This window comes from Zingiber officinale, chromosome 4B (genome assembly GCF_018446385.1).
Source record: "Zingiber officinale cultivar Zhangliang chromosome 4B, Zo_v1.1, whole genome shotgun sequence".
Classification (NCBI taxonomy): Eukaryota; Viridiplantae; Streptophyta; class Magnoliopsida; order Zingiberales; family Zingiberaceae; genus Zingiber; species Zingiber officinale.
This window is the reverse complement of record NC_055993.1, coordinates 105,672,848-105,688,296: the sequence shown is the minus strand read 5'-3', so window position 1 is coordinate 105,688,296 and position 15,449 is coordinate 105,672,848. Positions and strand designations below refer to the sequence as shown.

The following is a 15,449-nucleotide window of genomic DNA, read 5'->3' as shown; positions in this document are numbered from 1 at the left end:
CTCTTTCATAATTTGTTTTTATTTATTCTAGTGGTCGGTCCAGATCAATGACCTTAGATGAGTCGAATCAGATGGTGGAATACCGAGAAAATTACGTTTTTAATTTTGTAATTTATATTTTTTTTTAATTTTAGTTCTGTTATAGTTAATTTATATTTTTAGTCCTTTAACTTATAATATTTTTTAATTTCAGTCATTTTTCTTCTAAAATTGAAATTTTTCAATGAAAAATGATGAGTTGTAAATTAAATTTAGGGATTTTAATTTTTTATGACCTATGTGCTTTTTATATTCCAACCACAAATTAATATTTTTTATTCAAAAATTTTAATTTTGGAGGAAAAAGAATTAAAATTGAAAAATATTATAAGTTACAGGACTAAGAACGTAAATTAACTCATAACAGAATTAAAATTGAAAAAGATGTAAGTTATATGACTGAAAATGTAATTTTCTTGTGAAATATCGGATGTTAATTAAGATAAAATAATACAAAAGCCAAGGCTATGATTGCTATTTTTAAAATTTCAGGGCCTAATTTGGGCAGAATATTATTTTTAAAATTTGTTTTTCAAAAAAATCTCCGGCTTTATTTGTTTCGTTCAGCTCGTAGACGCTGTGCGGGTCTCAAAGTTCGCCTATGCCCTTATGCCGCCGTCTCTTTCGAACCTTCAAGAGGCGGCTCGACGGCGGCCGCTCCCTCACCTCCCCCAAGATCTTTAAGTCCTACGTCGAGACCTTCGCTTCCGTCCTCCGCCAATGCGCTCTCGACAGCCGCCTCGCCGCCCTCGGGCTGGCCCTCCACGGCCATGCGCTCCGCGCTGGCATCTCCGCCGACCCCTCCGTCTCCTCCAAGATCCTAGCTTTGTATGCCCTCTCCGGCCGCCCGTCCGACCGCGACCTCCTCCTCGCCGAGTCCCGCCGCACTCCCGGCCTCTTCTCCTTCAATCTCGCAATCGCCGAGAGTGTCCGCTCGGGCGACCTCGTCTCCGCGCGCCAGGTGTTCGACGGAATGACCGAGCGGAATGCCGTCACGTGGACGCTCATGGTCGACGGCCATATGAAGCGCGGCGACGTCGCCGACGCCGTTGCCTACTTCGAGAGCAGCCCCTGCAAGACCGTCGTCTCCTTTACGGCCTTCATTAGCGGGTTCGCCCTCAACGGGCTTCACCACGACGCCCTGACGAACTTTCTCCGCATGTTTGCGTCCGGCCTCATGCCGAACGAGGTGACTTTCACATGTATCCTCAAAGCTTGCGTGCTTGCTGGTGAGTTCGATCTGGCGATGTGCATCGTTGCTCTAATTGTGAAGACAAACTTCGATAGGCATCTCTCAGTGCGCAACTCCTTGATCAGTTTTTACCTCCGAGTGGGTGAATTGGAGAAGGCAAGGGCTGTGTTCAACGAGACGGAGGAAAGAGACGTTGTATCGTGGACGATCCTACTTGATGTGTATGCGCAGATGGGAGACTTGAAGCAAGCGCGTCAGCTGTTCGATGAAATGCCGGAGAGAAATGAGGTCTCTTGGAGCACCATGATTGCAAGGTATGGTCAGAGTGGGGAGTCTGTGGAAGCCATGAATCTTTTCTGCCTCATGCTTCGCGATGGGTGTGAGCCTAATGGCTCCTGTCTTGCTAGTGCTATCAGCAGCTCAGCTGCCTGCGGGAATTCTCTCTTTGGGAGCTCTGTACATTGCTACACATTGAAGGTTGGTTTTGAGAGCTATATTTTTGTTTCTAGTTCTCTGATCGATATGTATTGCAAGTCTAAAGCCCCAAATGACGGGCGCCGTGTTTTTGACTTGATACTTGAGAAGAACACTGTATGCTGGAACTCAATGGTAGCAGGTTATAGCTGTAATGATCTGATAGAGGAAGCTGAAGAACTTTTCAAAGTGATGCCTGAAAGGAATGTTGCATCTTGGAACGCATTGATCTCTGGTTATGCAGAAAATGGGCATTTCGCGAAGGCGCTAGAGACTTTCGATAAAATGCTAGTCTCAGAACAAATGCCAAACCAGATGACATTTTCCAGTGTGCTACTTGCTTGTGCAAATCTTTGTTCAATTGACCGAGGGAAGAACCTTCATGGTAGGATTGTAAAACTTGGCATTCAAAATGAGGTTTTTCTTGGAACGGCACTCATCAATATGTATGCAAAATCTGGAGACATTGAGAGTGCCATGAGAATGTTTTCCGAGATGCCTGAAAAAAACCTAGTTTGTTGGTCCGCAATGATCCAAGGGCTTGCAGATAATGGGTATGCAGATGAGTCCATAACCACGTTCGATGAAATGATAAGTGCTGGGGTAACTCCGAACGATGCTCCATTCTTGGCTGTTCTGTTTGCTTGCTCGCATCGTGGTTTAGTTGATAGAGGATTGCAGTACTTCAACTCAATGGAAAAGGTTTATGGCATCGTGCCCAAGGCAAAACACTACACCTGCATCATCGATTTGCTAGCTCGAGCCGGTCATCTCTGGGAAGCAGAGGAACTGATTGGCACAATGCCTATCAAACCAGAAGCTAATGCATTGGTAGCTCTGCTGAGTGCTGCTTCTTTAAGGGATGAGGATATGAGCCAGAGAGTAGCAAACAGATTGTGGGAATTAGAAAGACATAATTCAGCCGGGCATGTCTTGCTATCGAATACATATGCTTCTTGTGGCAGATGGAGAGATGTCGCGAAGGTGAGAACTGAAATGAAACTCTTAGGAATGAAGAAGAATGTAGGGTGCAGCTCAATTCAGACAAGAAATCAACTTCATACTTTCTTCAGTTGGGGTATGAAGCACCCAGACTCCTTGAAGGTTTATGAAATGTTGGATCTTGTGATGTCAGAAATGACAGGTTATAAGTTACCTCTTACCTCTGCATTACTGACATTGTGAAGAAAATGAGCAGAAGGTGGTTTCATAATCTGAAGGAGCGCAAGACAGATGGCAGGAGCTGCTATCTATGAGGCAGTTTGAGTTTACTATCAGGTCAGTCATACTACTTTGAAATTCAATCAGTTAATTCATTCTTTGTGCTAAGTTTATAGTTTGCCCTTCTGTTGAAGTAATATAGAATGAATTGGGACTATGTTGCTGGTTGTTCGTGATCAGATTCCTATATTTCAATGATCAGATAACTTATTGGAAAGTTTAGATATTTTGTTGTATGAGTTAATCGCCCCATTACAAGTACATTAAAGATAGATATGGCAACAAATTTTTTCTAACAAAAGAGATTTCGTCGACTAAAAACTAACATTCATTAAATCATCACAAAGTAAAAGTGACCCAAAATGGAGACTAATCTTCAATTATGAGGAAGAAAGGCTTGTCAGGGGTGGGCCAGTTCAAGACGTACGGGTTAAGCAGACATTCCATGAGCCCCTGAGCGCATCAAACAATCTTATGATCTCGACCTTATGCACTGAATAATATTTTTTTTAAAATTTCTTTAACTTTAATATTATAATCTAAATCTTATTAAACCCTAAATTCTAAACTCTAAAATAAAGGAAAAAAATATATTGGGTGCTTACAAGGTTAACACAAGAGGGTAAGATTATAGATATATATAGAGAGTCTCTACTTCGTAGTATTTTTTTTTTTTTATTTTTCTACTATAGTAATGCCAAGTCAGAATTAGTAGATTTATCGTTGTAGCAACTACGGAATCGTAGCCGTTATAATGTTCTAGTTTGTGGTCCTACCACGTTATAACAGTTACGATTTCGTATATGCTACATACGAAATTGTAGCTGCTATAATATTCTGGTCTAATCATGTTGTAGCAACTGCGAAATCGTAGCTGCTAGAACGTTCTGGTTTGTGGTCTAACCATGTTGTAGCATCTATGATTTCGTAGTTGCTACAATGTGGTAGGACTAGCACGTTGTAGCAGCTACGAAATCGTAGTTGCTATGATGTGACGCTGCTATAGTAAAAAAATAGTTTAGGATTTTTTTAATTCAGATGGGGTGCTGTTACAATAGAAAAATAAAAAAATTCTGACAGATAACTACTATAGCGAAAATCGTGGATAGTTGCGCTGTGAGAATCGGGGAATATATTAGCGCTCTCTCTCTATATAGCAGTGTTCTAAAATGCACCCTAGGCGGCCGCCTAGGCGCTTGGTAGACGACAACTGCACCGAAAAGGTACTGGGCTGCTGGGCTAGGCGGCACTGGGCGGCGCGAATATTTCGGATTTCTTTTTTCCCCATTTAAAATCCTAAATCGTTGCCGGTTCGACAACCTAACCTCCTCCGCCTCTCGCCTCATTCGGAAAATTTTGCTCAACACGATCGGTAAGTTTTTTTAATTTTGTAATAATTTTTTCCCCTCCCGTGACGCTTTCAGGTTATGGGACTCATCCGCTGTCGCCGGACGCGTTCCTAGACGTGTCCGCCGTGGCCGAACGCCTCCGCTATAGCTGGACTCGCTGGATGCCTCATTCGGGAAATTCTGCTCAACACGATCAGTAAGTTTTTATTTTTGTAATAAATTTTTTCCCCTCCCGTGACGCTTTCAGGTCATGGGATGCATCTGCTGTCACCAGATGCGTTCCTAGACGCCTCCGCTGTCGCCGGACGCCTCCGCCGTCGCAGGACGCCTCCGTCGTCGCCGGATGCCTCCGCCGTCGCCGGACGCCTCCGCCGTCGCCGGACGCCTCCGCCGTCGTCGGACGCCTCCGCCGTCGTCGGACGCCTTCGCCGTTAGACCTGTCACCGGAAGCTTTCGGTGACAGGTCTGGCGACGGCGAACACGTCCTACGTGAGTCGTTCAATGCTTGTGATTTTTCTTTTTTCTTTTAATTAATTAATTATTTATTTAATTAAATAATTCCTCAGTTAAATAGATTAATTTTAATAGACTTTTATACTCCTTAATTAAATTATCCCAATAAAATATATTTAAAATTATTTTTTTTTATAAATTTATTTATATTCTAATAATATTATATTTAAAATGTAAGAATTCTGATAACTATTATTAATTAATTAATTTATATTTTGATATTTTATATTTAAAATTAAAAAATTCTAATAAAATTTATTAATCTATATAAACCATATTTATATTCGTAATTTTATATATATATTTTTTAAAAATCATAATAAATTTTACTAACTTATTTATATTCTAATAATATTATATTTAAAATTTGAAAAGTCTTATAACTATTATTAATTAATTTATATTTTGATATTTTATATTTTATATTTATAGTTAAATTTTTTTTAATAAGTCTTAGTAATTCATATAAATCATATTTATATTCATAATTTTATATTTAAAATTTAAAAAAAATCCTAATAAATTTTATTAATTTATTTATATTCTAATAATATTATATTTAAAATTTAAAAAGTCTGATAACTATTTTTAATTAATTTATATTTTGATATTTTATATTTAAAAATAAAAAAATCTAACCAATTGTATTAATCCATATAAATCATATTTATATTCCTAATTTTATATTTATTTTTTAAAAAATTCCTATTAAATTTTATTAATTTATTTATTTTCTAATGATATTATATTTAAAATTTAAAAATTCTGATAACTACTATTAACGATAAACTATAGAAAAATTCCTATTCATAAATATTTTTTTTTATGTTTGCTCCCCCTATAAAAAAAAACTTATTTTACACTCCCCAAAATTTTCTTTTTACTCCCTCATACATCAATTTATAACCTTTTCCTCTCCCTCATTTCTTTCCCAGTCACATCCATCGGACATAACTATGAAAGAAAAACCCTAACCCTAACCAAGCACGTCAATCCTCAGCTCTCCCCAATTTCTTTCCCAGCCACATCCATCAGTCCATCCCTACGAAGGAAAATCTCTATCCTTAACCAAACAAAGTCATTTGTCCGCCAATCCCCACCAATGACAATGTAAAGCTCTAACCGTCAAGATCCACCGACCGACCGACCAAACCCATCGACAAGGAGACTGAAGCAAATGACGAAAGAAACAGAGTCGAAGTCAGCTAGTCATCTCAAAAAATAGTAAGTTTCTTCGTTATTTGCAGTTTTTGATCGATTAATCTCATTTTGTTTGATTTTCATATTACATTATTCGTTTGTTGTTGGTTATTGTTTGAATTTTTTGGCTTCTCAATTTTCAGCAAATCATTGTGCGATTTATGTAATATTTTGTGTTATTTGGTGGTGATTTTTACATTTTAGTATCATTTTTATAGATAAATGAAGTGTCTAACTATTATGAACCTATAAATTCTTCTACTAAATCATAAATGTTTTAAGAGAAATTAGTCTAGATTAATGTGAGAAATCGGTTCCATTAGTATAGTGTCAACCGTCAAGAAGTGGGGGAGTTAAAGTTCTTCAATTAGTAAATTGTTCAAGTTTAGTGATGATATTCAATTTTTTCTATTAAATTGAATGCTTATTTTTTTGTAACTATGCAAATGTTTGCTTTATGATCTGAATGATAAATTTGTGTTGGATATTTGTTTTATGTTTTTGGTGCAAAAATGGTATAAAAATTTAAGAAATTTAAGAAATGATATTTTGAGATTGGAAAGAAGGTTAAGGGTTGTAAAGAATTAAAGATGGTTAAGATTAGCAAAGAAGCAAAGGAGGTTAAAAGTAGCAAAGAAGTTAAGGAGGTTAAAAGCACCAAAAAACTCTATTGCGTTGTTCGCCGACTTTTTTCAGAGCTGTAATGGCTGAAGTCGACCCAAAAATGAGTGCTAAGCAAAAAAAGAGTAATGAAAATACCCTACTTGGTCCATGGCTAAAGATGCCCAATTGCCCATCAGTAGTTGTAGAGTAGTTGTAGAGTTGATCTAATTTTAAAAAGATTCCAGTTGCAATCTTGTTCATTTGTGTTTGGTGAAAATATTGTTGTTCCCTTTACATCGCCAGAGTTTTCCATATTCTTGGATTGCGTTATTTAGGGCAACTAGTTGATCTAGATGTCAATCTGGAATCTAAATTTGTAGCTCGACATTTCTCAGGAAAAGTTGGCAATATTAGCAGAAGTGTGATCTATGAGAGACTTGTTGGAGCAATCTGGGTACCCTAGATTTTAATGTTTGGGCAAAGATTTAAGTTAAGTTTATTGTTGTATTTGATATGCATTATCAGTGTGTAGGATACAGGTACAACAAGGAAAGTCCAAGGGTGATCTTGACAAAGGAGGAAAGTCCAAGGATGAGTTTTGGCGGTGTAAGTCCAAGCATGTAGTCTTGGCAACGTAAGTCCAAGTGTAACTTGGCAATGGATGAAGTCCCGGAGGCGCGACCTCTTGGTAAAGGAAGATCCGACAATAATGACAAGGCCGATGGAAGCTCCAGAAGGCAAGACGTGAAGGATGGGGAAACATCCGAGAGACGCAAGGCTGATGGAGGAGGCTAGAAGGCTAGGTCTAGATTGATCGGGCGAGGACGAGTGCTGAGTGAATGTACTCGGGGGTTAAATCCTAGGATTAGGGTTTTATTGTAGCGCACTGTAGCAGTACTGTAGCGTTACTATAGCAGTACTGTAGCACTCGACTGATGTTTTCATCAGTTGATTGGTGCGGTCGACTGAGCAGCCGACTGGGAGCGAATAGAATGCTTCTGTTCGTTCGGTTAGTATGGAGCAATCGACTGATGGAAGTATCAGTCGACTAGTATCGAATCGTTGGGTTGTAACGGTCGAATCTCCACAGAGGGCAATCGACTGATGGTTTTAACAGTCGACTGGTAGGCGTAGTTTTCTAACTCGTGGCCTATATAACCAAGTATTGGAAGCTTGGTTAAGGTTGACGAAATAGAGGTGGTTAACCCCTATTAGTAGTCTTCCAAAGCCTCCAAGCTTTTCTTGTGATCTAAGAGTGTTTAGATCAAGGTTGTGGTGAGGTTTCTCCACCGAGAAGGAAGTTTGAGCTAGCCAGAGATTTCCGGAGAGTCATCCACCAACGGATTGGGATCGTCCACCTTACGGACAACCATGGAGTAGGAGCCCTAATCTCCGAACTACGTAAACGCCTTGTGTTACAGTTTGTTTTGGTTTATTATTTTTCCTTATTGTTTATAGAGTTTAGCTTTCTTCTTGTTAGTTTGTATTTTGTTTTCCGCTGCATACTAACAAGTGTAGGAAGTGACGATTTGGGTGAGATATTATTCGCCTCCTCTAGCGGACGTTAAGGTATCAACAAGTGGTATCAGAGTTAGGTGAGTTCTTGTTAGACTAATCATCAAGAGAGCAGCTAGAGGAAGAAGATGGAGTCGGAGGGACCTCTCGGATGGGACATCCGAATCCCACCTCCATACGAGCATGAGGACTTCGACTATTGGAGGAAGCGCATGGAGATGTTGTTCCAAATGAATTGGAACCAATGAATTGCGTTGGAGGAACCTTTTAAAGCTCCAACAGACAAGAAGGGAAAACATCTCCGACCTCGATATTAGATCGAGGAGCAAAGGGAGCAATCGGAGACGGACAAGTAGGTAACTAGAATTTTAATTAATTTATTACCTCCTAATGCGATATTAAATGTAGGTGAATACGAGAACGCAAGTGACCTTTGGAAAAAGGTAATTGCGCTTCATGAGAGTCTTACACAAATCCAAGAAGAGAAGGAGTCCAAGGAGAAGGGCTCATTGATCCAAGAAGAGAAAAACCAATCGGTTGTTGGCACGGGTTCAACATCCGAGGAGGAGAAGGAAGTTGAGGAGGTATCATCCACATCATCAAGGGAGGAAGAAGTGGAATCGTCCACATCTTCAAGTGAAGAGGAAGAAGAGCAATCCAAGAAAGAGGAGATCTTGGAAGCTCAACCCTCTACCTCAACTACCAAGAAGAGCACAAAGGATCACATCAAATGCTTTGAGTGTGGTAAGATGGGGCACTACAAGAGTAGGTGTCATTCGCTCAAGAAGGTAAAGGAGGTAAACCCTAAACTCACTAAAGTTAATTTAGAAACTAATGTGAGTTGTAGGAAGAAGAAGAAGAAGAAGAAGAAGCACATTAGGTGTTTCACATGTGGTGAGTGGGGATACTATCACACAAAGTGCCCAAGGAGAGGAGAGCTCAAGAAATTGGCGCACTTGAAGAAGTGAGAGAAGAAGAGAGCTTCAATGGTAAGGGAGGTAAACCCTAACATGAATTTAAGTTCAAATTTAAATTCTTCCTTGCATTATGAAAATAATTTTTATTATTTGCCCAAACATAATCATGGATTTAGATATAATGATAGGAAAATGGTTAATGTAGGAGATAACCTTAGGAGACTTATTCATGCTAAATCTAGTAAGAGTAGACCTAATAAGATTCAAACCACATTGCCAAAGGAAAGGAAAGTAGGTGAAAATCTAAGCATTAATCCCAAGAAAGGGAGACATATGCCTAGGAAGGTGGGTAGGTCTAGGGATGTCCAAGGTGGACATGTGACTTTAGGGTTAGAACCCTAGGGTTGGAAAATCAAGTCTTGAAGGCTAAGCTTGAGGAAATGGAGAAAGTCCTAGAGAAGTTCATTATTGGACCTAAAAGACTTGAGATGTATTTTGGAGGTCAAAGACCTAAAAATGTAAAATTAGGTCCCTCCAAGATCAAAAGGAGGTCAAGTGTTAAGGTAGCACATGACATTGGTAAGGGAGGTGTGATCAAGGACAAGGGAGAGTCATCTAAGGCCAATAAGAAGGAATATGCTAGGGTGACATATAATTATGGCAAGGATGAGATGTTCAAAGTGAAAGACAAGAAGAAACTAATCAAAGACAAGATGTCTAATGTTAAGAATGTGAGTTTTGTAGGTCAAGTGTCACCTATGGTACACCATGTGGGTGTAGTCATAGTGGATGAGTCACCAAGGGCGGTGACTAAGGTTAAGATTCTTAAGATTAGGAAGAGACTTTGGGACCCATGGTAGATGGGTTATCAAATGTGTCAAGTGGTTAGGAGACAGACTTAAGTCTCTATCTAGTGGGTTGGTACAATTATGATATGTTTCATACATGGAAATATGAATTGAGTTCATATTGCATGAAAATTATTTTTTGATGTATAGATGTCATATAAACTAATGCTAGGGATGCATTATGGTTTAGTATGATCAGATACATCAAGAGGAAGTCAAAATTAGGACTTTAGGTCAAAGTTCAATTGAACCATTTAGCTAGTTTTGAATTTTGTGTCAATCTTGGGATCTGTGATAAATATATTTTTATATATATTTTTCCCAAGTAGACATGGATAAAATAGATCTCTCCATAAAATTTGAGATTTTTTGGAGGTCTGTGGAATTTCTAGTGCATTTTTGAAGTTGGGTAAAAAAGATTGATTTTTGTTGAAATAGTGTACTAGTCGACTGGTAACAATGTTTTTTTAGCATAGAAGGTCTCTGTGAGCTCATTTTGACGAGGGCAGTCGACTGGGGTTTATACCAGTCGACTGGTAACACTGTTTATGAGCACAGAATGTCTCTGTAAGTTCATTTTGACAATAACAATCAACTGAAACTTATAGCAGTCGACTGATACGGTCTGAAAATATTTTTCAGTATTAGAAAATAACCAAAAGAGTGGTGAACATGTATGTAATCTTATGGGGGGGTTAATACATGATGTTTATGGTCATCAGAGGTCAAAGAGTCCAATAATTAGGATATTGTTGGAGCTCTTTTTGATGTATGTCAAAGGGAGAGAAGTTTAGGTTTAAATGGGAAGCCTACACACCTTTGTAAAAAATTCTAGCTCAAGGGGGAGCTTAGGTGAAGGGGGAGCGATTGCTCATTTATTAGCAAAGGGCGAGAAGTTTATCTTTGCAAGAAATCTTAGCTCAAGGGGGAGCTTAGGTAAAGGGGGAGACTAGGGATTTAGGTTCCATTCTTTATGCATGAGTTGATTTGCATATTTATTTGCATGTGTATTGCTATATTATTTCCCTAACTTAAACGAGTTTCCAAACATCAAAAAGGGGAGATTGTTGGAGCAATCTGGGTACTCTAGATTTTGATGTTTGGGCAAAGGTTTAAGTTAGATTTATTGTTGTATTTAATATGCATTGTGAGTGTGTAGGATACAGGTACAATAAGGAAAGTCCAAGGGTGATCTTGGCAAAGGAGGAAAGTCAAGGATGAGTCTTGGCGGTGTAAGTCCAAGCATGTAGTCTTGGCAACGTAAGTCCAAGTGTTACTTGGCAATGGATGAATTCCCGGAGGCACGACCTCTTGGCAAAGGAAGACCCGACAATAATGACAAAGTCGATGGAAGCTCCAGAAGGCAAGACGTGAAGGATGGAGAGGCATCCGAGGGACGCAAGGCTGATGGATGAGGCTAGAAGGCTAGGTCTAGGTTGGTCGGGCGAGAACGAGTGCTGAGTGAATGTACTCGGGGGTTAAATCATAGGATTAGAGTTTTACTGTAGTGCACTGTAGCAGTACAGCAACACTATTGTAGTGTTACTGTAGCATTATCGTAGTGTTACTGTAGCAGTACTGTAGCAGTCGACTGGTGCGGTCGATCGGGCAGTCGACTGGGAGCGAACTGAATGTTTCTGTTCGTTCGGTTAGTATGGAGCAGTCGACTGATGGAAGTATCAGTCGATTGGTATCGAGTCGTTGGGTTGTAACGGTCGAATCTCTACAGAGGGCAGTCGACTGACGGTTTTGACAGTCGACTGGTAGACGGGGTTTTTCAACTCGTGACCTATATAACCAAACATTGGAAGCTTGGTTAAAGTTGGCAAAATAGAGGTGGTTAACCTCTATTAGTAGTCTTCCAAAGCCTCCAAGCTCTTCTTGTGATTTAAGAGTGTTTAGATCAAGTTTGTGGTGAGGTTTCTCCACCGAGAAGGAGGTTTGAGCTAGCCGGAGGTTTTCGGGGAGTCATCCACTTACGAATTGGGATCGTCCACCTTACGGACAGCCGTGGAGTAGGAGCCCTAATTTCCGAACCACATAAACGCCTTGTGTTACGGTTTGTTTTGGTTTATTGTCTTTCCTTATTGTTTATAGAGTTTAGCTTTCTTCTTGTTAGTTTGTCTTTTATTTTTTGCTGTGTATTAACAAGTGTAGGAAGTGATGATTTGGGTGAGACATTATTCACCCCTCCTCTAGCGGACGTCAAGGTCCCAACAAGACTTTCCTCCTTAGCTAGATAAGAGAATAACTCCGATATTGATGATTTTGTTAGGATGTTTATTTATTTTGTGTTTAATTGTATCATTTTTCTTGTTGGCTACTACTCAACACCTTGATTCATTATGTCATACATTGATGACTTGACAACCTTCTTTAATTATTCGTGGGGAGATGCGGCATATAGATTTTTAAACTACCAAATTTCAAAATATATTGGAAAGGGAGAAGGAAATGTTCCAAGAAAGAAGTGTTTAGATGGTTCAATCGTTGGTTTGATGGTGAGTTTTTTAAGTATGCTTTTATTACGTTTTGTATTGTTATATTAATATATTTATTTATTTAGGCATGACTATATGAAAAAATTCCTTGTCTTGAAGTTATGCATTCTCTACGTACTTTTTCTCGATTGTTCCGTTGATGTGAAAATAAGATACCTAAAAAAGTTGATTCGGTTGAGAAGTTATTGAAATGCATTGACTATACTAAAGTAAGCTCATATTTTTTTAATAGGTATATTCAAATATGATCAGTTGTAGTGACAATTTATTTTTAATTGTGAAACGTGTTGTTCATGGTACCATTTTCAGATAAACTTTTTCATCAAAAGCGAGGATGTTTTTCGGTAATATTATGAATAATTAAATATTTTGCTAAATGGAATTAACAAAACATTTATTTACTATATGAATCAAATTTTTTAGATCCCAGAATGTGCAAAGTGTGGCGAAATCATTGATGGTACAAGTTGGTGGAATAGTGGACCGATAACAAAATACATTGATGGTGAACCACAACACGAGCCAGAGATTGAATGTGAAAGTAATACGGATGAGTATAAAACCAAAGAGAAAGATGAATCTAGTGAAGGTATTAGTAGGAAAACAGAGAACAAGATATTGGAAGTCAAAGTTGATGTTGAAGGTGATATTGATCAGTTTCTTGAAGTGCCTGTGGAAAAGAATATTATATCAGCAGAGCATTTTGTGAAGGGGACTAATGATGAAAGTGATTCATGGAAAATTATTGGTAGTTCTCTAGCCATGGGCATGACCAGTCATTTCCTGTCGTCCATTGCAATGACCGTAATGACAAGGGCATATCGTGTTTAGAAAAAAAAAAGGTTGAAATGTTTGTTACGCCGTTGAGAACAACACCAAAACGTAGAAGAAAGGCGGGCAAAGAGGTTTTAGCATCGCTCATTGACATTGTAATGTGGAATCGGTAAAATAGAGTTAATTTTATTTGTTTGTTGCTAACCATGTTTGTGTTTTTTTTCTTATGTTCCTAAATCTATCTCCCACTTAGGAAGACACCATCACACGTAAAATACGAAGGAATGCTGTCGAGGGTGATGAATGAATTTAGAGGAAAAGCAGATTTTTGTGGACATGAAAAAGCAATGGATGAAGAGCGAAATATGTTAACAGAGTATCTTTCTCAAGATAAGTTGGAATATGTTAATCTTGTATGTGGTTCCTTTTTGAAATATTATTTATTTCTAGTGTAATATAAAATAAATTTTCGTATTTTGTAGTGTTGTCATGTGGGAGGAAGATAATGTGGTACTTGGTGGGCTCGAATTCTGTGATTTTTTATTTCGTAATCCAGTTAGAGGGGAAATTATTGAATATTACATGAGAATAATGAAAAAGTAAAGTCACAAGAAATGATTTGAAATTTTCTGCATGGACATGGGTGTTCAGGTTTTTGTTATCCTTTGACCTTACAATTGATTTATTTAATTTTTAAGAATTATGACTCTATTTCTACATGTAGAGAGAAGTGCTCGATAAATTGGAATGACACAGGAACAATCGAACGCTATGAAATGGGGAGTATGAGGATTTTGTTGGAAAATTGACTTCTGTAACAAGAAACCAACTGTAAGATCTGAATGAAAATTTATTTAAAAGATGCAAATATATTATTTTTCCCTTGAACTATGGATGACATTGGTTTCTGTTAATCTATTCAGTTACAGAAGGTCAATTCAAGGTGATGAACCCAAAGCCTCATCCATCTTCTTTTAGGACAGCAAAAATTTATGTGAGTTTCATCATTTGTATTTCAATAACCGATAAAATTAAATTTTAAATCATAACCAATATTTGCAGGCACGATTTTTAGCTGGATACATGATGCATTTCTTGAGTTCAACATTGGTGTTGTCACGATAACTAAGAAAAAGTGTCGTCATCAAGGTTAGATCGCGACTGTGGTGTTTACATTTGTTTGTGGATTGAGTATCTGGCGCATGACGATGATAAAATGTGGAATTATGAAAGAGAAGTGAAATGGACACTTATCGGGCACACATGGCAACCATCATTTTATCATATGAAAATGGAATTATGAAAAAGTAGTCTTTGCTAATTTATCCCATGTGATTATGGTTGTTGGTGGAAAACATATTTAGGTTGTGAGTTGGTGTGTCTGTAGATATTTTGACTTTGATAAACTTTGTTTACTATTAAGTGTGTATGCTTAATATTTTGGAAAGTGGATGTTTTTGTGTTGAAATCTAGAAAATAGGTAATGTTGGTTATATATGATATGTAGTCATGAGTGGTTTTGAATTATTTTGAGTTAATTTAGTTTGAAACCTAGGGAAATACTGATATAAAATATAATTTATTTTTCATAATAGAAATAGTGCATAACTTACACAGGTTGTATTTAAAATGAAACATTTTATGGTGCATACATGCATTATCAAATGAATATATAAGTATACGGAGACTTGTAGCCAAGTTATTCACAAATAATCCAATCTTGAGTATAATTTTTGATAAATTGAGCATCTAGTACATAATAGGTTGTGTATGAACTTATGAAGCAACCACACATTTAGTTAGTAAGTAGGTAGGAAAATAAGTTGCTATTATATTTCACTACCAAGGAAATGTCAAGAGCAAGTATATTATTGGTACAAAATAATAAAATTTTAGTATACATTGTAAAATTTTAAATATGAATTTTTTAGATTGAATATTATTTTAAGAAAATTTAAGTATAAAGATCCGGTGGCACCTCCTTCATGACCTTGATGTATATTTACATGTAATTAGTAACTAAGTAGGAAAACAAGTTGCTACCATTACTATTTCATACTAAGGAAATGTCAAGAACAAGTAGATTATTAGTACAAAATAGTAAATTTCAGTATACATTGTGAAAATTTAAGTATGAATTATTTTATATTGAGTATTATTTTAAGACTTTTAAGTATAAAGTTTAATTGACACCTCCTTTATGATCTTGATGCAAAGCTCACATGTAATTAGTAACTAAGTAGAAAATAAGTTGCTACCATTATTATCTCACTACTAAGGAAATGCCAAGAAAAAGAAGATTA

General features: G+C 37.5%; 1 protein-coding gene across 3 annotated transcripts; it reads left to right on the top strand.

The window, feature by feature from the left end:
* Window positions 1-609: 609 nt before the first annotated feature.
* Window positions 610-14,587, top strand: LOC121975899 (pentatricopeptide repeat-containing protein At5g42450, mitochondrial-like). Of its 3 annotated transcripts, XM_042527826.1 has the most exons (6): window positions 610-2,983; window positions 4,351-4,471; window positions 5,724-6,012; window positions 13,871-13,977; window positions 14,070-14,140; window positions 14,209-14,587. In XM_042527826.1, the coding sequence occupies exon 1, from the start codon at window positions 641-643 to the stop codon at window positions 2,888-2,890; it is 2,250 nt and encodes a 749-aa protein (XP_042383760.1). In that variant the 5' UTR covers window positions 610-640; the 3' UTR covers window positions 2,891-2,983; window positions 4,351-4,471; window positions 5,724-6,012; window positions 13,871-13,977; window positions 14,070-14,140; window positions 14,209-14,587. The 3 variants fall into 3 exon arrangements, with proteins under 3 accessions (XP_042383760.1, XP_042383761.1, XP_042383759.1); XM_042527827.1 differs by lacking the exons at window positions 4,351-4,471; window positions 5,724-6,012 and adding an exon at window positions 13,400-13,797; XM_042527825.1 differs by lacking the exons at window positions 4,351-4,471; window positions 5,724-6,012 and having other exon boundaries at window positions 14,209-14,583.
* Window positions 14,588-15,449: the final 862 nt, after the last annotated feature.